Source organism: Ictidomys tridecemlineatus, chromosome 8 (assembly GCF_052094955.1).
Source record: "Ictidomys tridecemlineatus isolate mIctTri1 chromosome 8, mIctTri1.hap1, whole genome shotgun sequence".
Lineage (NCBI taxonomy): Eukaryota > Metazoa > Chordata > Mammalia > Rodentia > Sciuridae > Ictidomys > Ictidomys tridecemlineatus.
In genome coordinates this window covers 71,557,580-71,584,121 of record NC_135484.1, presented here as the reverse complement: position 1 = coordinate 71,584,121, position 26,542 = coordinate 71,557,580, and the positions used below count along the sequence as shown (strand labels likewise).

The 26,542-nt window shown below is 42.4% G+C and overlaps 1 protein-coding gene across 2 annotated transcripts in view; it reads right to left on the bottom strand.

The window, feature by feature from the left end:
• The window catches only part of Gabrr2 (gamma-aminobutyric acid type A receptor subunit rho2), a 60,126-nt gene that overhangs the window by 21,563 nt on the left and 12,021 nt on the right, over positions 1-26,542 (bottom strand). The window contains exons 3-4 of one of the 2 annotated variants that reach the window (XM_021726007.3): positions 3,052-3,102; positions 175-242 (exon numbers count right to left, since the gene is read on the bottom strand). In XM_021726007.3, the coding sequence (XP_021581682.1) occupies positions 175-242; positions 3,052-3,102 (119 nt within the window). The remainder of the gene's footprint in view (positions 1-174; positions 243-3,051; positions 3,103-26,542) is intronic. The other variant, XM_005324709.4, reaches the window with a different exon arrangement.

Below are 26,542 nucleotides of genomic sequence, written 5' to 3'. Positions count from 1 at the left end.
TTGAGAGACTTTACTGCATCTAGGCCAATGCCCAAGCCCACATTTGGTCCCTTCCAGCTCCTGCCCTGCCCTCTCAGGCACAGCCTGCAACATCAAAGCTACCAACCCACAGGCTCTCACAGTAACTCAGCTATGGACCCTTCCCTGGGGCTACTGGCCCAGGATATTGCATACCATGTCCACTTCAGAGATGCTGTCCAGACTCTCCACCTGCACGTCCACACCCACTGGGATGGCAGGGCCTGCAGAAGAGCAGAGAGAGCTGGTTAAGGCACACTCCTGGTGGGAGATGGCTCCCACCCACCTCCCCAGGGAGCCAGGACTGCAAAAGTAATGAGGCAGTGGTTCAGAATCTCCTGTGGATTTTCGTTCTAGTTCCAGGTATGTTAGAGGCTGAGCTTTCTCCACTGAGGCCTGGGACTGTGTCTGCTTTAGGTGCCTTTCTTGGTCCAAGCTTGGTGTTTAATTTATGCTTGTTGGATGAATCAATGAGCTGAATCACTACCTCCTGTATCCTAGGGATGTCTCTATGGAGTGAAGGTAATAAAACAGCTCTAGTGTCTGAGTGGAGACCCTGGTCATTTGTCCTCCTGTAAAAATCCAAGAAGGATAGAACAAGTCCTGAGAGCCTCTGACCTGAGTTTGGCTTATCTGTGTGCTGAGATTTGGATTCATTCAACTACTGAAATTCTACCTACAGAGAATCTATCAAGTAGTTGAAGTCCTGCCTTCTGGAAACTTTCAATCTAAAGTGAGATAAGGTCTCTATGCAAAGTTAAATCACAGGGAAAGACAATAATCTATGTGATTCTGAAATCTTTTCAGGTGAGATAATATAGCACCTAAATGAATATTCAATTTTATCTGGATCCTGGAAGGATTTCTAAATCCATAAACCCATGGATTTATCTATGAGGTCCTGTCCTTTTAGTTGAGCTGGATGATGGGCACATTGGTAAATTCACTTTGTGACAGTTTAGTGAGTTGTACACTTATAATTTGAGTATTCTTCCTTATGTCTGTTATGCTTCAGTAAAGTGTTTTTTTTTTATCTTAACATTTAAAAATTTAGATTTAAAAAAACCCTCAAAACCTGTGTCTGTCAAAACATATGAACAAATGCCATTATAGTCACAGTCAAAAACATATTCCTGGAAAGAGTCAGTGGCAGCTTGTGGGAGAGGCTTTTGGAGAGAGGAAATTGTCTGGCAGCCAGTCCAGCTGCACCCAGGACCTTGAACCCTGACCAGGAAGTGCAGGAATAGGACATTTTGACCTGAACTGCTGTGATCTGAGCCCAGAAAACCTTAGGGAACAGGGGAGTCTGGGTCTCAGGGAACGAGAAGAATTGGAAGGGACTTCAACTGAGGCCAGGGAAAGAGATCAGAGATACTGACAAAGTAAGATTTAGAAGGTTCATTCCTCAATTCCAGCCCAAATGCAAGAAGTAGCCCAGGGCATTGGATGAGCTCACTGACTCTCTCCTAATCCCACCAGACCCCATAGGTTTGCTAATACTTTAAAAACCAATATTAAAATTTGGGATTTTGATTGAGGCTGATGGAATGGAAAAGTATTTCAGTTATTACTATGGGATTGAGAGAATATTTTCTGTGATCTTAAACATGAAAGCACATGAGTTACATTGCTTTGTTCTCTATTTTTCTTTTTCCTTCTCATATAAATCTGAATGTAAACTGATCTTTCTAGTTTACCATGTTCCTCAATTTATGGTTTAGGTCAGGGCCCATGAGAAAGCCCTATTCCAATAGCCATGCTCTCTACTTATTCCAGGCTGCAGGGGTGCTTTGAAAGTTCCAGAAGTGGAATGGTAAGGGTGGGAGGAGCTCCTCCTCAGGGCCAACCAGCCGGCACCCACTCTATCCCCCAGGAGGGGGGATACTTACAACTGGAGGCCAGCCTGACACCTGGACCCTCTTCCCCAGTATTCAGATCTCCACTCAGTGCTGAGGTTCCCAACATGGCCATCAGAGGTCAGGGGCTGGTTAATTACCTCGTCTTCTGATCTTTCCTCAGTCTGAGATATTAAAACACCACTGTGCTCTGTGCAAAGTGTGCCATACTCTCTATCTGGTCTCCTTTACCCTCTCATTCCCTTCCTCTGGAGTGCCAGGTGACCTGCTACATAGTTCCAAGAGCCAAAGGGAAGAAACAGGATAGCAATTGCCTTCTTTGGATAAACTTTCAGTGACCTGGTTTTCAGATAATGTGCACAGTGTTTGACCAGGAGCTGTTTGGCTCAGGACATTTTCCAGTGCCTCTCTGTCTCAGGACCTAGCTCGCTCCCACACCTCCAGTTGCCCTTTTACGAGGAAGTTTGGCAAAACCTCTCGGGAAGATTTCAGTGTTCTCAAGATAACGCCCACATGGAGCAGGTCAAGATCTCATGTGCTCTGGGTTGTTGTAGGCAAACCACCTTAGACCATGTGTATTCAGGAGACTTGAGAACTGCTTTGAGTTTAATCTTCATAAGAATTTAGAAAAAGATACCAATGTCGCTGCCCTCCATGATTTAAGCTTTGCCTCTAACCCATACAACAGCTGGGATTGTCTGAGTTTTCCACTTTGTGGCCCTTCCCAGCCTACTTTGGGAATAGAGTCTTCTGAATTAATGGTTTTTCTTCTTCCATTAACAATTTTATGTTTTGAATTGGGCTGAGTCCTTTCAGAAGGAAAGTAGTCTAATTAAACTAGGTGTTCATGACTTGGTCACTTAGCACTGTTACGAGTTTTTTGTTGTTGTTGTTGTTTTTTAAGTTGGGTTCTAATGAGCCAACTTAAAGTCCATGGGATTTCAGGTAGGATAACCAAAGAGGTGGCAAATTCAAGGCAGCATAAGGGAAATGCATAATTAGCAAAGGGCTCTCCTCAGTTCCATTCTTAACCATCATTATTATCTTCTCATGATCCTAGAAAGCACTGTTAGGACTCAACTTGTGAATGAATATTTATGTCATTGACTCTTCAAGAATCTACATGAAATAGAATTTTCAGGTAACTAAAATGAAAATTTGCCAACAGGCATCCTACCCCAAATGAAGGTGTCTTTCAAGAAGAAGGCATGTGATCTGAAGGGGAAAGCTAGACATGTGAGAAGGAATAAAAAAAACAACACAAATAGTAAATACATGCAAAATTCTAAAAGAACATCAATTATGCAAAACATTACTGATAATTTATTGTGCAATGGAAAAGCCTGAACTAAAATACATTACAGAAATAGCTTTTAAGCAGACAAGGGCATAAATGGCCTAAGAGTGTTCTGAGGTCTTTGCATTGTCCAGAACAGTAGAAGCAGCTGATTAACATACAAATGTGATAAGCCAAGGACTCCTCATTCTGTTTTCAGGAGAACCACCAGGTAATGGTAAGAGTTTGTACCTTCTAAACAAAAATAGGAATAATAATAATAAAAAAATGACCAGTCAAAAAGGAAAAAAGGCAGAGAGAAAAAAAAATGAATATAGAGTTGGTTAGATAGTAGAAAGGACAGAGTAGAATAAAAATTTATTATATATTGTGCTATAAAGCAATTTCAACAAATTTCAAAGCACTAGAATTTATATAAGGTGTTATCTCAACATTCATTAGAAAATTAAAACATAGTGAGCTTTCAGGAGCCAATCTGGAAATACACACCCTTAATCCTGAAAAAGAGATACTGAACAATTATCGCACCCCCGAATGATAATGAGGTGTGACTCCCGAAGTAAGCGTTACCCAGTGGGGTTGAGTTACACTCACCTGTTCCTTTGTAATCCTACCCCTTGCCTCATTTAATAGCTTCTCCCCAATAAAACCGGGTTCAAGGCATGCTCCTTTTCTTGCCTGCTTTGCCTCCTTTTTGGGAGCTGGGTCAGAGGAGCAATCACAGAACCCAAAGGAAAAGGTATTTCTCTGTGTGTCATTATTTCGTGAGTGTGTGTGTGTGTGTTTATTTTTTTCCATACATTTGGGAATTAAGAAATATACTTTTGGGGCTGGGGATGTGGCTCAAGCGGTAGCGCAACTCGCCTGGCATGCACAGGGCGCTGGGTTTGATCCTCAGCACCACATAAAAATAAAGATGTTGTGTCCACCAAAAAACTAAAAATAAATATTAAAAAATTCTCTCTCTCTTAAAAAAAGAGAAATATACTTTTGAAATACCCATGGGTCAATGAAGAAATCATAATACAAACTAGAAATTTTTAGCTAAATTATTTTTTTTAAAAAAAACATACTAAAATTCATGGGATGTAGGCTAAGTATTTCTTACACAGAAATTTATATCCTTAACTGAGAATATCATAAAAGAAGAAATGATTCGATTTAACAAACTAATCACCCTTCATAAGAAGTTAGGAAAAGAATAGCAAATTAAAGTAGATGGCAGGAAATTATAAAGGTAGAATAATAAGCACTGAAATAGAAATAAATATACAACTAAGAGGATTGATAAAGCCAAGTATTGGTTCTGTGAAAGAATAGATAAAATTCTGATAAGATCAATCTTCCAAGAAAGAAGAAAAGCAAAAATAGCTAGTGTAGGGAATAAAAAGGACATCACTGTGCAGAAGCCATAAAAAAAGACAAAAAGAGGTTATTCTAGAAAAGTTTTTGTCAACACTCTTCAAATGTGGATGATATGGACAAATTCCCAGAAACATACAACCTGTCAATCGACATCAATAAGAAGCCAAATGTAAAAACGTGCAAAGTCCTACAACTATTTTAAAAATTGAGTCTATAATTAAAAATTTCAAAGTAAACAACAGGGCCAGATGACTGTTTTGCACATGAACCCTAAAGTGAAGGTAGATAGGCCCTTGTGCAAGATTTGGAAAACTTTGAAACATGAAAAGAAACCAAAGAAAACTTAAATAAGTGGAGAATACATCAAGTTCATGGACTAGATATTCAATATTGTAAAGATATTAATTATCCAATATTTATTATCCAAAAGGCTCAGGGCACTTCCAATCAAAATTCCATTAGACTTTCTTGTGACAAAGAGATCATTAAGAAATTAAAATGTCTAAGAGAAATCCTTCTTGAAGAAAAAGAAGGTGAAGTTTTGTTCTACCAGATGTCAAGATTTGCAATAAAGCAACAGTAATTAAGATAGTAAAAGACTGGCATAGAGATGGACAACTGACAAGTGGAACAGAATGGAGAGTTCAGAAACAGACACACAGCCTCAAGGATGCTTAAGTGTGTATCACGGCAGAGCACTGCAGAAAAATTAGTGTCTGTAATAACCAATTCTGGGACAACTGGCTATCTGTATGAAAATTATCCAAAATACAAAATAGCTCCAAGTGGACTGTAGATCCAAATGTGAAAGGCAAAAACAAACTCCAGAACATAACACAAGAAAATATATTTCTACCTCAGGCTTATAATATATCCATATACTTATTAATGAGGACTCAAAAAGCATAACTATGAGGCAAAGACCAATGATATAAATTAAAATTCAGACTGCCTAGCAAGGCCTGGGGTTGTAGCTCAGTGGTAGAGCACTTGCCTAGATTTGTGAGGCACTGGGTTCAATTCTCAGTACCATATAAAAAATTATAAACAAATAAAAAAGTTATTGTGTCCACCCAGAACTAAAAAAAAAATGTTTTAAAAAAAAGAGTACCTACCAAAACTCATGCTTGTTGTTAGGAGTCAGGATAACAGTGAGGGGATGTTGACTGGTAAGAGAAGGGGGCTTTTCTGGAGTTCTGGAAACAGTATTTCTTAACATAGGTATTGTTAAATGAATGTGTTCTCTATTTTATAATTCACTAAGCTATACATGGTCACTTTTCGGTATGCATATTATGGTTCACTGAAAATTTTACATTGAAAAAAATCAAGAATTTTATGAAAAGGCACCATGAATAATTTAAAAAGCAAATGATAGAGTGAGATATTTGCAATACCTAACTGACAAAGGGCTTATATACAGAAGACATAAATAACTCCTAAGTGTTCTCTTAAGAACAAGTCAGAAAACCCAACACAAAAATAACAGAAACATAAAACATATCAAGACTTGAACAAGCACTTCAAAAAATAATAAATACACAATAAACATATGAAAAAGTGCTCAACCTCATTAATAACTCCATTAAAACTGCAATGAGACATAATTACTATATGCCAACAAAACTGGCTCAAATGCAAGAGTTACACTAAGTGTTGACAAGGATGTAGAGTAATTGAGACTCTCATACACTGCCAACAGGGGTGTGAATTGGCACAATCACCTTGGAAAACATTATCCAGCAAAATGAAGGACATACATAACCCATGACCCAGGAATTCCATGTTTAGAAATACACGTGAATAAGCACCAGTAGATATACACAAATTATTCACAAAATAGTATTTGTAATAGTTAAGAGTTGAAAATATCCATAATGTCCATCTATACTATAGGATAAATATACTCTGGTATAGTCATACAATGGAATATTATAGTTACATGCAATGATGTGGATGACTCATCTCATGGATGAATGTATAGTATGATAAAATCCCAAAACATACCAAACTAAATAACGGGGTTGAAGCTTGCACACATTGGCAAGAAGATTATAAAGAAAAGGGAGAAAGCTATGGAATAACTGGAAGAACATGTGGAGAAGTTGTGGATCTATGGGGAAGTATAATAGGGTAACCAGCACCAAGACAGAGCACGGTCCTACTCAGGAGGTGTGAGCTGCCTGAGGAAATAAAAGGTCTGAAATAATCAGTAAGAAAAAAGACAAAGCCGAATATTAGATTTTAAAAAGTGGAGCATCTGATGGTCTTCCAGTCCTAATAGGAACTGGAACTAAACAACTGAAAAAGGCCCCAATTCTTTATCTAAAGGGGAGTACATCAAAGGCAGGGATAAGGTTTCAGTGAGAGGAGTCTTGCTTCGGTGCTTGTTTCTCACTGTGGCCAGAGGTCTTGCAGTAAGCAGATTGATTGGTGTTTGGCAGGCTACACCCATCTCTAGGAGTCTATTTGACCTAAGGTTGTGAGCTAAAACAGGGGCCAGCATGATCCCTGGGCATTCTTAACTCGGGAATTTCAACCCAGGAGTTCCCAGAGGAGTGGCCTCCCTGCCTTAATGGCTCAAACAAACCATAATTTATATATATCCTCCAACAGGGAAGATAAATACTTTCTCTGGATCTGAGTGTTGGTTATCTGGTGTTTCCTTTATTTTAAGCCATTTCCCTGTGCACTTATTTAGAGCCCCCTTTTCAATGCTGATTACAGCTCAAAGTAATAAGAAATAGTAAAAAAAAAAAAAAAAAAAGTAACACCTATTAATATTTTAAATTTAAGCAGTGGCTTAAATTTTTGTCTGAGCCAATGAAGGTAAGAGGGCTTAAGAAACTCTTCAATCTAGTCAGACTGCCCAGGTCTTAGCTTACATGCTATTTTCTTCCCAGAGGCTTCCCTGACACTCTAGGTGAAGTTTCACAGCCCCTCATGTGCTAGTCAGTTTCCATCACTAGAACCTGTGATATTGCCTGTGATCATCTACTTATGAAGAGAAAAGAGTGGTTTTAGCTCCCAGGTTTGGAGGTTCCTGTCTATGATTGGGAAGACATATTGCTTTTCGGCCTCCAGTGAAGGGACAGCACATCATGGGGGGGAGCCTGTGTTACAACAAAACCATTCCCCTTAGAGCTCGGGAGAGAAACGAAGAGGAAGAGACCAGGGTCCCACAGGGCCCTTCAAGGGCATGTTCCCCTCCAGGGCCTCCCAATAGGCCCCAACTCTTAAAGTTTTCTCCACCTCCCAATAGCACCCAGCTGGGGAATAAGTCTTTAACACATGGATCTTTGTGAGACATTCAAGATCCAAAGAATAGCACCCCATAATACTCATCCATTTCCTTCATCAACCTCCAGAAAAGGCTGTCCCTCTAATTTGTCCACCTCCAAAATCTGTACTCATCAGAACCTCCTCTCTACCCACCCGCCTGACTTCTACCAGCACACACCAGGGAGGGGCAGGCAGTTGGCATGCCATTATTGACAGGACCTTAGGCCAAGGGTACAGAATTCCTCTAATGATATGGGAGGGAGGGACGAAGGACATGTTTCAGGCTCTGTGGTCCCACAGGTGGAGAAGAACTAGGTCATTCTCAGCTCTAAACTAGACCAAGGAAGCAGGCCTTTGAATTCACCACTCCTATCTTCCCCAACCAGTTCCTCAGTGGGGTGAGGAGACTCTGTTATAAGAACAACCCAAAACAGAGAGTGAGAAACAAGCCCGTGAAAGCTATCATGTAGGCTGCAGAGCAGGATGGACCATCTCTGTATCCCTCAGGCCCCCACCTGGCTTTGCCCTTTCCCCTCCCTAGATGTCCTTCACACCACCTCCCACCTGCTCCTGACTGCTGGTCGGTGCCGTTGCCATCCACCCATGCCCCCACGTTGAGATCAACTGTGTAAGGCAGGTGGCCGGGCAGAGGGGTGGGGAGGAATGTCCTGAGTCCATAGAGCTACCAGGGAATGGTGCAGGAATTCCACATGTGTCTCTCTGTGCTCACCATGTGTATGTGTGACAGAGACAGAGAGTGTGAATTGTCCTTAATCTGGGAAAGAAATAGACTTTCAGAGAACTCTATGATTCAAAAATTTAAATAAATCAATCACTTATTACACTGCCTGGTCTAAATTTCGTCCCCATCATTTCCTAGCAGTGTGATCTTTGGCATACATTTTTCTCTGTGCTTCAGTTTCCTGCCTGAAAAATAAGGACAATAATTATACTGTCCTTATATGATTGTTATGAGGATTAACTGTGCTACTCTGTGTAAAGCCTATAGCAAGTTTTGCTATACAGGATGTTCTCCATAAATAATTACATTATCATGTCATTATCACCATGACCTATCTTACTTACTAGAGGGTAAAGCCTGAATCTTTCCTTCTTAATCTCCCTTTGCACTTACTGGGTAGAGGCGCTAGCCTCAGAGGGCTTAATCCACGCTGGAGAGAAGAGTGTCTCTGCCAACCTCTCAGTACTGGTGTCCACATCACTAAAGGGCCATACTCTGCAAATCTGGATCCTGAGATTGCAGGTGCCTGGGGGGACCCCTACCACACCAGCATACTGTCCACTGTGCCTGGACCTCACATACCCAGAAAAAGGTCCTGGGCCAACACCTGGCCCTGGGCTCTTAGGCTGCTGCCATGATGAAGTGCAGGTTTGCTCACCTCCAGCAGAGTGGGCAAAAACAGAGGGCAGAGGAGTGCTGAGAAATTCCAGACTGTGTCACGGAATAAAATGAGGAAGCCCAGCAGCAGCAAAATCTGTCTGTAGGCTACAGTCAAAGAAAGGTAGGTAACTGTTAGCCATGCATGCTCCCAGCTACTATGGAGAGTTTTTAAAAGACTGTATTAGTCAAGGAGAACTTGCCACATTAAATTGAACAAATATGGGCTGGGGATGTGGCTCAAGCGGTAGCGTGCTCGCCTGACATGCGTGCTGCCTGGGTTCGATCCTCAGCACCACATACCAACAAAGATGTTGTGTCTGCCGAGAACTAAAAAATAAATATTAAAAAATTCTCTCTCTCTCTCGCTCTCTCTTCCCTCTCTCACTCTCTCTTTAAAAAAATAAAAGTTAAAAAAAAATTGAACAAATAAATCATCAAGAGTTTGCCAAAGAAAATGCTGTGGTCAGTGAATTCCTCATGTTCTTTTACAATGTTTCTTTTTATGATGCCATTTTCTTAGAAAAGTAATTGAAATGAAAAATAAAACTGCAATAATGATTTCTTATTATTCCTCTTAATATAGTATTTAGGTATTGTAATAATTTAAGAAAAAGATCTGCCTGGGGATTGTGCATGGAGCCCTGAGTTCAATTCCCAACACTTAAAAAGAGAGAGAGAGAGAAAAGAAATCAACCTGGGCTGGGAATGTGGCTCAAGCGGTAGCGTGCTCGCCTGGCATGCGTGAGGCCGGGGTTCGATCCTCAGCACCACATACAAACAAAGATGTTGTGTCCGCCGAAAACTAAAAAATAAATTTTAAAAAATTCTCTCTCTCTCTCTCTCTCTCTCTCTCTCTCTCTCTCTCTCTCTCTCTCTCTCTCTCTAAAAAAAAGAAAAAAAAAAAAAGAAATCAATCAACATGGCAGGCTAATTTGAATAAGACCTTATATATATGTAGTGCTTCCCAAGGTCCATACATCTTCATTTACTATTCCTTTGCTCAGTCCTGTAGTGTCCACTAGACCAAGTCCTGAGCAATGCAGTCTGGGATGTGGAAGTCAATAAACCTGGTTTCTTTCTCCAAGAAGGGAGACAACTAGCTCATCTCTTCTATGTGATATCACAGAAGAGATGACAGGAGCATTCACAGATATAATAGGAACTAGAGGAAGGCTCAATTAATTCCAACTGAGGGCACTGGGGGAAATTCTACAAGAAGCAGTTTTTGATGAATTGGGGTCACGGGCACTGGAGAGAGCATCAACAAACGGCCACATCTGGGTAGGGCTTTGGAACACTCATCACTCCTAACAGGTGTGGGAGAAAGAATGCGTTTCAGGTTGTATGAAGAACATAGCATAGTATGGCAAGGTGGATCATTAACCCACATTTCTCAGATATGCAAAACAATAATTTGTTTTAAAAGGCAGCTTCTTTGATCTTTCTCACAAAACCCTGTGCGTCTTAAGTGTGGGAAATTTTTATTTACCAGCTAACAGCAGCTCAGTCATGTCTGGTTAATGAAGCCTTTCATTTCCTCCCACCTTAGTTGACTCTGTGTCCTAGAGGAGAAAGGAACCCCACTAAGCACTTGCTCTGGATTCTCATCAGCTGAGCAACAACGGCTGCCATCTATGGTGGAAAATCCATGGTCCTCTGGCCTCTAGCAGGGAAGTCCTCCAGGCCACAGCCTCTGAGTGCAGACCTGAAGCCCGTGCTGGTCTGCTGTTCACCTCATTGCTTTTATTTGCTCATAGGCCTGTGGGGGCTTTTAGAGGCTCATCATACCCTTGCAAGACCAAGGATGGCCAGGAGCTGGACCTTGGCTCTTCTGTGTAGTTACCTCCCTGCACCACAAGTACATCGCCACTCCTCACTCATGATCAGTGTGGCAGCAAATGATACACACACACACACACACACACACACACACACACACACACACACAATCTCCCCATGCTGCACCCAGGCAGTGGGCTGCCAGCCTGCAGGTCCCACCACACCCACAAAGTTCCCAGGCCCCCTCACACATGGATATTACCACTGAGCCCCATGCTCTGCAGAGAGAGGTATACTCTGCCCATCTGTGTCCCTTTGCCCCCATAGGGGATAGCTTCCCATGTCCTCTTCATGTCTGTCAGGAATTTCTCATCTAGTTCCCAGAGACATTCCGTCTCCCATTGCTGCTTTGAGGAGAAAAGTGGCATCTATCTTCACAGTGAAAACTCAACATACTAAGTAGTTTTGGCTCTTGATATGAGAGCCTAGAATTATTTGGATTAGATGTTTGGTGGATGAGCCAGGTACAAGACACACACCTGCGATCCCAGCAACTCAGAGGCTAAGACAGGATTGCAAGTTCAATACCAGCCTCAGTAAATTAATGAGGCTCAGAGAAACTTAGTGAAACCCTGTCTCAAGATAAATAAATAAACAAACAAACAAACAAACAAACAAATAAATAAATAAATAAATAAATAAATAAATAAAAAGGGCTAGGGATATAGCTCAGTTGTAAAGTAACCCTGGGTTAGATCCCCAGTGCCCCTCAAAAAAAAAAAAAAAAAAGATATTCTGCAGATGAATACACATCGCCTCAATATTCATCATTATCCCTGTCACAGTTAAAAAAAAATCTAATGGTTTATTGTGCTTGGGGAACAGGGAATAAAAATATATCTGAGTAGCACAGGGCCTGTGAAAGTTTGTTTTGGAAGAGAAAGTGTGGCAGGTAAATTTTGATGGGATCCTAGAAAGTCCTTCTGACCCACCACCAGGCCCTCATAGACAGCTGCACAAGTGTGCCTTCCTTCAAAGTCAACCTGCCTACCCCAGCAGGCTTCAGCCAACCAGTTGGTGACTGTTTTCTGCTCTCCAATCTCCCCCTGTCAGACCCTTACTTTCCCAGCTTTTTCCAGATGCCTTACATATTCAAGATCCTGCAACAGCTCTGTGCTCTGAAGTCAGGTAGATCTGGGCTCCTGGTGACTATGGTGCCTACACCACCAGTGTGCCCCACACATGACCCTGCTCACTGGCTGCTCACAAGGGCTTCATGTGTCATGATCCAGCCTTCCAATATTTGCCTCTCTGATGTGTATAAAGTTCTTTCTCAAGAACTCTGTTGCCCAAATGTCTTCTTTGATATAAGGAGAGCAACTAAGAACAGAGCAGGGAGGAAGAGCATGAGAAGAAGATTAACATTAAACAGGGATGAGAGGTGGGAGGGAAAAGGAGAGAGAAGGGAAATTGCATGGAAACGGAAGGAGACTCTCATTGTTATACAAAATTACATATAAGAGGAAATGAAGGGAAAGGGGAAAAAAACAAGGGAGAGAAATGAATTACAGTAGATGGGGTAGAGAGAGAAGATGGGAGGGGAGGGGAGGGGAGGGGGGATAGTAGAGGATAGGAAAGGCAGCAGAATACAACAGACACTAGTATGGCAGTATGTATAAACGTGGATGTGTAACCGATGTGATTCTGCAATCTGTATATGGGGTAAAAATGGGTGTTCATAACCCACTTGAATCAAATGTATGAAATATGATATGTCAAGAGCTTTGTAATGTTTTGAACAACTAATAGTAAAAATTTTTTAAAAAGAATCACACAAATTTATATAAAAGACAAAGTAGATATCGGTAAATGTTTTCCCTAGAAATGAAAACCAAGTTTATGACTTGTATTTCTAGCAAGAAAAGGCAGAAACAAGCAACCTCTTAAGGACATAGCCTGCACTGATAAGCAAAGCAGAATCATGTTCCTCATAGTAAGTCCCAGCTGAGAGAACAGTTAGAAAGTGTCTTGTTAACATGTGACCTACCTCTCCTTTCAAGAGGAGCAATTAAACAGGTCATACAGGTCTGGGGATGCATTTTAGTGATAGTGTTTATTTACCTAGCAGGTAAGAGGCCCTGGGTTTGATCCCAGTACTGGAAAAAAAATCCTTAAATAAATCACACACATTTTCTGGCTTATAATAAGTGAAGGGACAAATATAAGTTAGCATAGTTTCATGAAGTTTGCTATCTGTCTAAAAGGAGCATCAGAACCTTGTTTTCCATATCTCTTGCAAACCCTACACTTCTCACCCCAACTCTAAGGTACTGTTTTATAAAATACTTTAAGTTAGTCTTTTGACCTGAGTTTATCAGGTTCCTCTTGATTCACATATCCAAATTCAGTATCCCATATTCACTTTGAGTACAAATGGGACTGAATAATGTTGGAAATAGAAAGTCCGGTTTTCCATTTTCAAAATATAGTGCTTAGTCTTAAAAATACAACAGCTCTGAATATGTAAGAAATTACTGAATATGTAAGAAAATCAGTAGAATAGGAAATAGAATGAATGGTTAGGAGGGGTTTACACCGAATTTGTCAGATTCATAGCCCCTTGACAAATGGGAGGGAAGGGGAAAGGATGGGCCTTGTTTGCACTCAATCCCAGAAAGGCTTTCCTGCTACCAGAGAACAAAGGAAGGTGGGAATAATTAAAGGTATATTTCCTTAAATAATCCAATAGGAGACAGTAAAACCTAGGTGACAGGCAGGGAGATTGAGAACCCCATAGTACTCAGTGAGGAAGTGAGGGAGGGATCTGGCATTCTAGGGGATAAAATGCAAATTGTAACAGCCTCAGGGGTGTACCTGCTCCCCACTCAACACCTGATCTTGAAAGATTCCTCAATAAAGCCTCACATTTTGCCATTAAAAAAAAAGAGAACTCTGTTGCTTTAACTTTTATTTTTCTAATTACCAATGAGCTTAAGCATTCTTATGTATTTGTAACCTCAAGGAGTCCATCTCTTGTGTTGTCTGTTTGTCTTTTGCCCATTTTTTCTACTCCATTTTCATTCTTTTTGCTTGTATCAGGAGATCCTAGTTTGCTAAGCATTCTTGTCTTCAATAGATACTGTTCTTTATCAAGGAATTTTTCTGTATCTTTCAGAGAATCTTATCAATATCAGAATTAAAAATACATAAAATACAAAAATGACATATTTACATATCATTTATGATAGCAAAATGTTTGAAATATTTTGTCCTTCAATAAGACATTGATGAAATGAAGAATTATATGTCCATACAATGGAATATTAAGCAACCATTAAAAGTATGAAGAAGTTCTATATAAATTGATAAAGATTTCCAAGATATATGTTAAGAAAAAAAAGTGCATAAGAATATGGACCATAGAACAACAGAGTATGCATAGCTATACAAGAGAATGTATAGCAAAATAGTCTAAAAAGTGAAGTGGGGGGAATATATATGCTTACTTACTTGTATGCATAAAATGACTTTGGAAGGACATGAAAAAGATTCCATAGGCTTCTAGAAGAAGAGAAGAAATGACTCCATTGGCTCTGCATGAGACAGCCTCATCAGGAGGAATTGTACTTGGAACGTGAAGCATGAGTGCAGGCACACATGCACATACATCCTGTGAGCAACACAGACCCAGGGAGAACTGCAGGGCATGGGTACATTTGCATATTTATATATTCATGGCCATACAACATTAGCAAATGTTGAAGGGCATAATGTATAGACCTTATAAAAATTAAGTCTTTGAGGGAACAGTCTTCAACTATTTGAAAGAGACTTCCAACTATTGGAAAGAGACTTTCTGAATTGCACTATTGTTATGTCACAAAAGATGATATGTGTAGAAAACTCAGAAAGACAGATTGACATTGAAAATTCCAATAATGGACTAGGTTGCTTCAGGACACAGTGTCACACACTGTCTTCTTTCTTTCTTTCTTTCTTTCTTTCTTTCTTTCTTTCTTTCTTTCTTTCTTTCTTTTTTTCTTTTACTATTTATTTTTTAGTTGTATTGGACACAATGTCTTTATTTTATTTATTTATTTTTATGTGGTGCTGAGGATGGAACCCAGGGCCTCACAAGTGCTAGGTGAGCGCTCTACCACTAAGCCATAACCCCAGCCTTTTCTGATTCCTTTTATATGAAGTTCAAGAATAGGCAAAACTGGGCTGGGGTTGTAGCTTTAGTGGCAGAGCGCTCCTCTAGCATGCATGAGACCCTGGGTTCAATCCCCAGCACATAGAAAATTAATAATAATTCTTGGAGAGCCAGGAAGGGTGGTAAGACCAGTAAAGGGCAGGTAGCTAATTACCAAAGAAAAGGAAAAGGGTAGAGAGCACTCTCTGCCACTTGGTTGCTAACAACCTGGGGCAGGGGCGGTCCTTAGATGGCTGTCTTCCTGCCCTTAGTCATGTAGGCAAGATAAGAGAGGAGGGAGAAAAAAAGGAAATTTAAAATCTATAAAAGGAGCACTCACTCCCACTCCCTCAGGCACCAGCTCTGGACCCCCTCTTCTCCAGAAGAGTCTCCCTCTCTCTCTTTCTCTGTTCTGTTTCTTTAAAAAAAAAAAATTACTTTTTGCTCTTGCCTCAGGGTTTCTTGAGTGTTCAGTCTTCAACACTGGAGGGAACAAGTACCCGATCCTGATCTTCAAGACCGGGTTCAGTGGTGCATGTTTGTAATTCCAGAGGCTGAGACAAGAGGATCACGAGTTCAAGATCAGCCTCAGCAATTTAGCAAGGCTCTAATCAACTTAGTGAGAACCTATCTCAAGATAAAAATCAAAAAAGGTTTGGGGATGTGGCTCAGTGGTAAAGTGCCCCTGGTTTCAATCCTGGGTAACAAAAACAAAAACCGGAAAAAAAATAAAAATAAAAAAAATAAAAACTTATTCATGGAGACAGAGATCAGAAAAATGGTCACTTCTGCTCTCCAGTCTCCTCCTGTCAGATCCTCACTTTCCCAGATTTTTCCAGATTCTTTACATTCCCAAGATCCTGCAACAGCTCTGTGCTCCTGAAATCAGGCAAACCGGGGAACGGATAGGGTAGGGCATGAGGAAGCCTTCTGGGGAGCAGGGAGTGTTTTGCATATTAATCTGGGTAGTATTTTCAATCATCAATGTTTGTATATGTGGAAATTCAAGCCAGACACGTAAGATGTGTGTACTTTACTGTATTGTTTATAATAGGCAAATAATGCCCACTCCACCCCCCATTAAAGATGTACATCCTCATCTCCAGAACCTATGAACATGTGAGGTTACAGGGCTAAGAGAATTAGCATAGCACAGGAACAAGGTTGCTAATCAGGTGACCTTAAAATAGGGGGTATGTCCTGGGTTATTTAGTGGGGGCGCCCATGGTGAACATACACGTCCTTAAACGTGGACTGAGAGGGGCAGGCAAGAAAATCAGAGTAAGGTGAAGAACATGTAAGAGCTGACTCTGAAGACAGAGGCAGAGAGCCAGGGCTAAAGAGTGTGGCAGCCTCTAGATGCCAGAAAGGACATGAAAACCATTCACCACAGACCCTCCATTACTGATACCTGGATGGTAACTAGTGAGAACCACCTTGGACTGCAGAATGCTTGAACAGTAAGGTAACATCTGTGTTAATTTAAGTCCTTGAGTTTGTGGTAATTTACTTTAGAACATATAGAAAATGGATGTCATACCTAAACAAAACAAATTAAGAAATTAAAAAATAATAAAATAAACAAATTAAGGACTGAGAGTTTAGCTCAGGGGTACCTGCTTACGTAGCATGTGCCAGGTCCTGGGTTCAATCCCCATCACTCCCCCCTACCAAAAAAGAGGAAAAGAAAATAAGAGATGAGGTGAAGAGAAGGTATTATCTGAGGTGGATGGAGAGAACACTGGATCAGTATCCTGGGCCTGCATAAACAATGTTAATGGAATAACAAAGGGAAACTATGTTCATGGAATTCCCCAGGGGAAGAGCCTTGTTCTCTGTAAACACACACCACCCTGTGAGCAGCCTTGCCCTTGCCACCTGCCTCTATGCTCCATCTCTGAAGTTCTTTCTCCTCCCTGAGATGTTAGGAGGCCTGAGTGTATGTGGGGGACAGGCTTCCAAGGGAGGAGGTGCACTCTACCTTGCCTCTGTAAAGATGAAGAACTAATTGTCATCTCTCCAGACACCCTGAACCAGCCAGGCAGCTGGACTACCCTGTCCCCATGGCCCTGAAGTGACCAGGCTTGTCCTGGACATTGCTGGAGCAGGAGCATTTTCTATATTGGTGCTTGTATGGCTTGGTTTTGCATTTTTTCATGTTCCTTCCCGTTATGGGCTTCTGGTAGGGTCTGAGTGGATTTTAAATAAAGACCATAAGATCTTTTCCCTTGTTAGCAGATTTAATCATGAATTTCACTTTTACCAATAAGCCTGACTTTTCTGGTGGTGAGCGCTGCCTTCTCCACTTGGTGGCAGGCGTCTGACTATCTAATTGCAGGGAGCTGGGGATGGTGGTGAGACCCAGTGGCTCTCCCCTCCACCAGAGCATCAGCATAAAGGGTACCTGTTAGAGATGCAAGTTCCTGGGCCCCACCTGAAGCCTACTGAATCAGACCCTCTGGGGTTGGGACCCAGGAGTTGGTTGTAACAAGCCCGCCAGGTGGGCCTGATTCACACTCCAGTTTGAGAACCAGTGGACTGCTTCAGGAGGTGGCTCAGTCCTGGTAGCCACCTCCGTAAACTTCCACCAGTCCATGGCCTCCAGAGGTTGGGATTTCCACCTCAGTCTCCCCGTTTCCCTGCCCAGTTTCCAGGCTCTCCTGGGCTCCAAACCTCTCCTCACTGGGTGGCCTTCTCTTTGAAAGTTCCTGTTCTGCTATCTCTGGGTCACAGCTCTCCCAGACTCCTCCTTTCCCTCCTGAAGCCCTCAGGCCCCTATCTTCCTGGCAGACACTCAACCCCTCCCACAACAAGCTCTCTGACAGCTCAAGGCCTTCTCCTGAGCCTCATCTCTGACCCAACTCCAATTACCCAAATTGTTTCTAAATGCCTAGGATAGTCTCCACAGGGTATCTGACCAATTTCTTAAGTTTCATGTCTCCAAACACACCTGTCTGAGCAGTGTTAGGATCTAAAATAGTCAAACTCACAAAAGCAGAGAGAAGAAAGGTGATTGTCAGGGGCTGAGGATGAGGGAAATGAGATGTTGGTCAGAAGGTATAGTGAGTGGTACTCCCCTCCTCCACAGAAAAATCTTAACTAAGCTTCTCCAGAAATCTTCACCATAATTGATTTTAGGAGTATCAGCAAAAGAGTCTCTACAAAAGAGTTCAGTGTAGGTAAACTTACTATTTTTTTTTGTTGTTGTTGTTGTTGCTCTATTTTACTTGGCCATTGGCCTGGAAGAAATTAGCACTCCAGGTGCTGAATGCCCCTTTATTAGCTTTTCACAAACATGTATCCAGTATAGTAATTTGTAGAAGTGTGTTTGCAAATGAAAAATGTGATAAAAAAATATATAAATCCTTTAACAAGGCCTCTGGCCTTGAGCTGGGGCTTCACAGAGATGTCTACATTTCTAAGATAAAAGAAGTTACCAATTGGGCTCCATGGTAACAGCTGGCAGGGGAGATAAGAAAGGGAAGAAGAAGCTCTCCCCTTCTCAGGTGTTGTCCTTAAAAGGTTAACTTGCCCAAAATAGTGAAAGAAAAAGCTGCTTTTATATGAATGTCTGCAGACTGTGAACTTCTGAGCCCCTCTTCTTATATGCTGGGTATAAAGTTCTGAAACTACCTGAACTCAGAGTTCAGGGGATTAATCGATTACAGCGAAAGCTGTACCCTTTGAACCTGGCTGCAGCCAAATAAAACTGTTTCTTGCTATCCTCGGTGTCCTGCCTTGTCTGTGCCCTACAACAAGGGTACAGAGTTTCAGTTATGCAAGATGAGTAAGTTCTGGAGCTCTGAGGACTTCTGTGAACTGTACCTCACAGTTAGCATTTGTGTGTGTGTGTGTGTGTGTGTGTGTGTGTGTGTGCAGTGAAAACATTCAAAATCTACCCTCTTAGCAGATGTCACATATTCAGTACAATGATGAATGTCAATGAGCTTGAGCATTGTGCTTTGTTCAAAGTATACATTTGTATCAAAACATTAATTGTATACCTTAAATTTTTGTCAATTATACTTCAGCTGAAATATTTAATTGGGGAAACACACACACACACACACACACACACACACACCTGTCTAGTGGGGGCCCAGACCTGCATTCTTTCCCTCAGAGCATGGTGACCTCATCAGTCTCTCCCTCAGACAGAGTCATGAAGCACAGCCAAAAAAAGGGGGGCTGCAGAGGAGGAGCTATTTTGGGCAAAGAGGAAGAAGGGTCGTGAGTAGGAGCAAGACATGGGTGGCAGGTTGGGGTCTGTGCTCCCAAGGAAGGTTCCAAGGAATCTCCTCCTCCCAGGGCAGTAGCTGCTGGGAAGATGCCCGCAGAAGCCACAGAGGGCCAGATCCTCCCTTGCTTCACTCTCACACTGTTCATTCTAAAGAGAGGCGCTCACCTCACCCAGTGTGGGGACAGGGAGGCAGAACCAGGAAGTCCAAGAAGCCCTCAGAAGAGGAGGCTACAGTCCCCAAGAGAGAAGGGCCACTATGTTCTTGCCTTAGTTGGCTCTGTGGGCCTTACGAGGCCAGATTGTTGAGTAGCAGCTAGACATGAGCTGTGGGTCATGGTTTTAAAAAAAAAAATAGTATACAGCAAATCAGTTAATCCCCAGTCCCGTCTCATCTTGCAAGATCTGACATGATGGCTATTCCAGGACCCTTGACTGATCTCAGCCCTATAAACCGTTCCTCTAATAACAGGAGGAAGATCAAGTCAGGAGGTAAGAATCAAAGGGAAGGGTATGAAGTGGCACCCCCTTTCTCCACAGAAAAGCCCTCTTCACCATGGCTGATTTTAGGACTGTCAGCAAGAGAGTCCAATGTAGATAAACTTCCTATTTTTGTGTCACCCTGTTTACTTGGCCACTGGCCGAGAAGATACCAGCACTCTGGGTGCTGGGCACCCCCTTATTAGTTTTTCACAAACGAATCCAGTATGGTACTTTGAAGAAATGTGCAAACAAGGGCTCTGGCCTTGAGCTGGGGCTTCACAGGGATGTCTACATTTTTAAGATAAGTTACAAATGGACTCCATGGTAACAGCTGGCAGTGGGAGGAAAGAAAGGGGAGAAGAAACTCTCCCTTTCTCAGGTGTTGTCCTTGAAGAGTTAACATGCCCAGAACAGTGAAAGAAGAAGATGCTTTTATGTGAACTTCTGCAGACTGTGAACTTCTGAGCCCCTCCCCTTACATGCTGGGTATAAAACTCTGAAACTCCTTGAACTCGGGGTTCAGGGGATTGATTGATTACAGCAAAAGCTGTGCCCCCTGAGCCTGTCTGCAGCCAAATAAAACTGTTTCCTGCTATCTTCAGTGCCTTGCCTTGTTTGTCCCTACAACAGGTATGCTTACTCAAAAGGGCCCATTGTGAAAATATCTTTGACAAATCCTTGTCAAACAGCACAGCAAGATGATTAAGACCAGACCCACCTATCAATTCTATAAAACAAGTTCCAATTAGGACCTCTTGGCTGGGTGAGTATGACCCAGGATGCCTGAGGCTATTAGCATAGCTTTATGTTATCATTGTAAGCTGTAGCTTTTCTCCCCTCCTGGGGAGCAGTGTTCCACTTAGATACTTACAGATAAAAGAATGAGTAATAGAGGTTTAGAAATAGAATGGAGGCTGTCAATACAGAGCCTGAGGTGATGCTTGGGCAGGACTTTAACAACCTTCCTTAGAAGCCCTAATAAAACTGGAGAATAAAGCAGTGAGTGGTCCTCTCCTCTTTGAAATCACCCAACTCTCCCTTGGGGTACTTTCTGTACCTTCTTTCTTGAAACATTCTCCTATACTTTTACTACATTTCATGTCTTGTTTGAAATCTTCTTCTGCAAAATGTAAATCTCCAATAAGATGAATGATATTTGGGACTTTGTGGCCAGAATCCTGTGGCTTGGAAGTCCAGGGGTTGATTCTCTCCTAGAAAGGAGACCACAGACTAAATCACCAGGAGAACCACAGGGACCTGTGGGGAGGGGTCTCCACTCACAAACTCAGGGCACATTACATGAGGTGGTTCTGAAGCAGTAAGCAAGATTTTAAAATCATGTGTCAAAATTACCCTAGGAAATTACTTAGGAAGATGTCTCATTGGATGCAGTCCAGCTAGGGAAGCAACTGGACTATAACTTGAGAAGTAACAGAGCAGTATACACCCTCACCCCCAGAAAGGTCCTAAAAGATCTATGAGATGCATCAAGAAGGTGTCCCCCGCTGCTCCTAGTCTTTCGCCACATGCGTGGAAGAGACTTTTGTACAGATAGTAGAGGTTTTGCAACAGTATCCTTCTGATATAGTCTATGCATTAAATTGATCTCAAAGGACATCCCAGGTTCAAGGGGAAGGGAATGCAATTGTCTTTTCTAGGAGTGTTAATGAAAACCCCCACGCTGGGCTGTACTGCCTGGGTGCGAATTTCAATTTTGCCTTTCACTGGCTGTGTGAACTTGAGCCAGATCCTGAGCCTTACTGCTTCTTAATTACCCAAGGTCACATAGTCTGTGTGCAAAGACGGGGAGAACAGTGCAGGGATCTGACTCTAGGAGACGACGACATTGCATCTTGTAGAATATGGAAACCCTTGAGTCTTGGAGGAAGCAACACCAAGGAAAGTATGTTCCCAGAAGGTGAACATGGCCAGGACAAGCGGGGAGCAGGTTGACACTAGAGGATCAAGGCCAAGGTGTTGCTATAAGTCAGTACTTTCAACTTTCATATTATTATTGTATCCTAAAAAGAAATAGGTAATTAAATTTTAGTTTATTAATGAATTTAAAATTAAATACTAAGGAATAAGATTTTTCTGGGGAGGGTTTAGCCACTGAAGATTGCCTGGATAACAGGTGTATAAGGGGATGAGGGCCTGGGGCCTGGGTGGGGAGGGAGTAGCAGAGCCGGAGGGTGGATTGATTCTAGAAAGGGGAAAGGGCAAGGAGGAGGCAAGATCAGAAAGAGGTCCAAGTTCCCAGTAGAGTCACCTGAGGAAGAGCTGACAGGTCACTAGGAGGGCTGGAAGCTCTGGGCTTTGCAGTTATCTCAAGAAAGCACGGGAGCTGATGTTTCTTGCTTTTTCTCCTGCGTGTCTGCCCTGTGTTGTGTGAAGTTGGTGCAGGAAGGGTTCTGTGTTCTAGAAGTTGATCTGGGGAAGGTGCTACAGGCCCAGCGGGGCCCCACTTGCCCGGCTCAGGGCTGGTTTCAGCTCCCCTGGTCTTCCCTGATAACTGAGTCTACCTGCCCAAAGCTGACCTCAGAGTCTGTCTTGGCAGCCTCAGTTTCCCCTCCAGTCCCATCTCCACCTACCCAAGCAGCTGACCTCCAGGGACAGCCCCTCCAGCATGCTCCATGCAGGCCCCCAGTGAGCTGTCTAGGACACAAGCCTGAAACTGTCATTCCTCAGTCTAGGCTGTGCTGTTGAGAGACAGAAGGCAGCACAGCCTTCCTGGAGCTGCCCCTGCCCATCACTGCCCCAGCCCTTCGAAGCTCTCTGTGCCCCTGCCCTGCACTCCCTCCTGGTCTAGACATGCCCACCTGGGAGTAATACAGCCTTGCGGAGCTGCTCCAGTTTCATGAGCGCTTTCTCCCTGGATTATCTCCCCACTTTCCCCTGGCCCTCAAGGGCTCACCGCTACACCTGCTCCACACTCCTTACAGGTGTGGCCTCCTGAATGCAGGCATTTCAGGTCCTCTCTCCAGGCAGAATGGGCCATACCCTCACTGCACCGACTCCATCAGCTGGGACATCCTAGTTGCTTTTGCAGTGCATGGGTACACTTAAATCCCCAATATTTCCTCAGGAGGCTGTTAGCTGCTTGAGAATAATATGTGGTTTCAGATAAAGAATGTAAAAAGGACTCCAATAATGTGAGCTTCCCAGGCAAAAATGGCTCTCCTCAGAGCAGCCCTTCCCTATGGTACCCCCACAGCTCCAGGACTTTCTTTCCTAGCAACCCTCATAATTTGTTCCCACGTGAGGATTTCATTAACCCTGGATGAAATGTTCTGTTCCCCTGAATAGGACTCAGGAGTAAGCAAGTCAGGCATGATCCTTAGAGTTTATGCTCAAACAGATATTTGCATTCCCATGTTTCTGGCAACATTGTTTGTGATATCCAAAATATGAAAACAACCCATATGCCCACCCATGGATGAATGGATAAACAAAATGTGGTATAAACATACGAGAGAATATTATTCCACTTTAAAAAGGAAGAAAATCCTGTCACATGTTGTAACACAGATAACTTCTAAGACATTATGCTAAGTGAAATAAACCAGTCACAAAAGTTAATTGAAAACTGTACCTGGAATAGTCAAAATCATAGGAACAGAAACTAGAATAATGGTTGCCACGGGGAACAGAGAGTTTTGCTTAGTGGCTCTGGACTTTCAGTTTGGGAAGATGAAAACATTATGGAAATGCTGACAATGGTTACACAGTAATATAAAGGTACTTAATATCGCCAAATGTACACTTAAAATTAGTTAAAATGGTAAATTTTATGTTACATGTATTTCACCAAAATTTTATTTATTTTCAGCTCTACTGAGGTATGACCAACAAAACTACATAAATTTAAAGTGCACAATATTTTACAACTTGTAAAAATTAAAATTTAATTTTTAAATTTTTTCCTAACAAATGGAAGAGAAACCCTGGGCCTCTGGAAGTTCTAACCAGGGCACACAACTGCATGAGGCAGCTGGTTGCTTAAACAAGGTATTTTTGTTTCAACTGATCCCTGGGATTATTAGGAAGCTGCTAGATTTTTAATCTTTTCTCTTCCCAGACTGAAAAGGTTATCCAAGGGTATCTCATCTTAGACAATTTCCTCTCCTCAATTACTTTTAAACATCAATCCACAAGGAAGTCCTCTTTGGTAATAAAGATGGGAATGAGGACACACCCACAACAATGTGCTATCTGGGGACATCTTGGTTTAAATGCCCTACTCAGTGTGCATGATGCTAGAGGAGGGGGTATTGGGCTCTGTTGCTAAACAGGAGCCTGTCACAGGGAAACTTTTTTTTTTTTTTTGGAGGGGGATATTGAGAATTGAATCCAGAGATACTTTATCACTGAGCTAAGTCCCCAGCCCGTTTGTTTGTTTGTTTGTTTTAAGACAGAGTCTCACTAAATTGCTTACAGTTTCACTAAATTGCTGAAGCTGGCTGGCCTCAAACTTGCAATCCTCCTGCCTAAACCTTCCAAACTCCTGGGATTACAAGCATACACCACCACACCCATCAGAACCTCATAGAGTTGCACAGCGTCACCTATATGCTATCTGCCCAGCCTTCTTCCTCACCGCTCCCTTACCCTGAACAATGCTGATAGAGACCCAGATAGAGGCATGGGTGGAATGGGGACTCCTGGGAGGAAGATTCCTTGGCTCTAAGCCATCTCTAGATGCCCCCAGGAATTATAGGTTATAAAGACCAATTGAAGCCACAGGTAGGAGGCCACCTTATGGGATTTTCCCGTCTTACCTGCTTAGCCAGGATTCCCAGCACAGCAAATTTTACTTATGGGCTAAAAGTGGCATGGAGCCCCCATATGTGTGCTCCCCTCCCTGTTTCATCCAAGTGACAGCTGGACATCTAGGAAAGGAGGGATGTCCCCACTCTGCTTTGGTAACTGCAATCTTGACAGTTGATGTGTCTTAAAGTCTTAAAGCACTCGGTGGGAGGTGAAGCCTCCTTCCCCTGCAAGGGCCTCCCTCTCCCAGGTCAGAACCCTTCCTGAGGGTCAGAAGCTTACCTAGGTAGGGGCAGAGGACTGTCCTGACCCTCCCCATTCTGGGGACCCCCACCAATGGGCCCAGCAGATGCAGTGATCAGGGCACAGAAAGTCCAATGTGCTCTTCAAACGGGGCTTGGGGAAAGAGCCCCGGACTGGGGCTGCAGCTGGTTACATGGCTCTGCTCAGGGCCAGGTTTTCTGGGAATGAGGCAGGCAGTCCTTCACCTGCCATTCCTGAGAGCTGGCTCCTGCTTTCTCCCAAAGGAGAGACTGTTTTTATGAGACTTTCAGTTTTTCAGCAGAGGTTACAGAAAAACCCAAAGTTTTGCCACCAACTATTAGCCCCCCCGTGCCCCAGTATGCTTTAGTCACAGGGCTTCTATACCACTCACACCCAGGCACACTTGCCCCACAGAACCTCCATGAGGCAGGTCCACTTAGGAGTTTTGAGGACCCTGGGCACTTTTGCCTTCAGGGACCTCTTCCTGTATGCAAAGTATATAAAATATGAAAAATACATATATTTTTAACAATTGCATGGATATAAAGATGAATATGTTAATAGTATATAGTAAAATGATTTCTTCTGCCTAAAATTTCAGTTTCCTTCCGATTTTAAAAGAAAACTTTTGGTGGTTTTCTAACACCAGTGCCACCTCTAGCTCCCAGGCTCCTACTAAAGAAGAAGCCAGGTAAATAAGGAGGTCTTTCTACCATGGCTAAGCCGCTCCCAAGAGTGCACCTTCTGCTGGAGGGGTGAAGACACCTCATCGTTACAGGCCTGGTATTGTGGCATTTCGTGAAATTAGACGTTATCAGAAATCCATTGAACTTCTGATTCGCAACTCCCCTTTCAGCGTCTTGTGCGAAAAATTGCTCAGGACTTCAGAACAAATCTGTGCTTCCAGAGTGCAGCTATTCATGCTTTGCAGAAGGCAGGCAAGGCCTATCTGGTTGGCGTTTTTGAAGACACCACTTGTGTGGTATCCATGCCAAAATGTAACAATTATGCCAAAAGACATCCAACTAGCACACTGCATATGTGGAGAACATGCTTAAGAATTCACTATGATGGGGGCTGGGGTTGTAGCTCGGTGGTTGAGCGCTTGCCTTGGGTGGGTGAGGCACTGGGTTCAATCCTCAGCATCACATTAAAAAATAAAATAAAGATATTGTGTCCATCTACAACTAAAAAAATATTTTTAAAAAATTCACTATAATGGGAGCTGGGATTGTGGCTCAGAGGTGGAGTGCTGGCCTGGCATGAGTGAGGCACTGGGTTTGATCCTCAGCACCACATAAAATAAAATAAAAATATTGTGTCCACCTGTAACTAAAAAATAAATATTTTTAAAAATTCACTATGATGAGAATATTTCATTCTCAAAAATTTTTTTTTTCTCTTCTTCCCGTTATTGGTAGTTCGGAAGTTAGATGTTTTTTTTCCAAAGGCTCAAAAGATACCTAAGTATATGATTGTGAATGGAAAAACAGGGGACAGAAATCAGGTATTGGTCAGTTTTTCATTTTCATTGTGTGTAAATTTTTTTCTTTTCTTCTTTTTCTCTTTCTTTTTATCTTATTTTATTATTTTATTATTT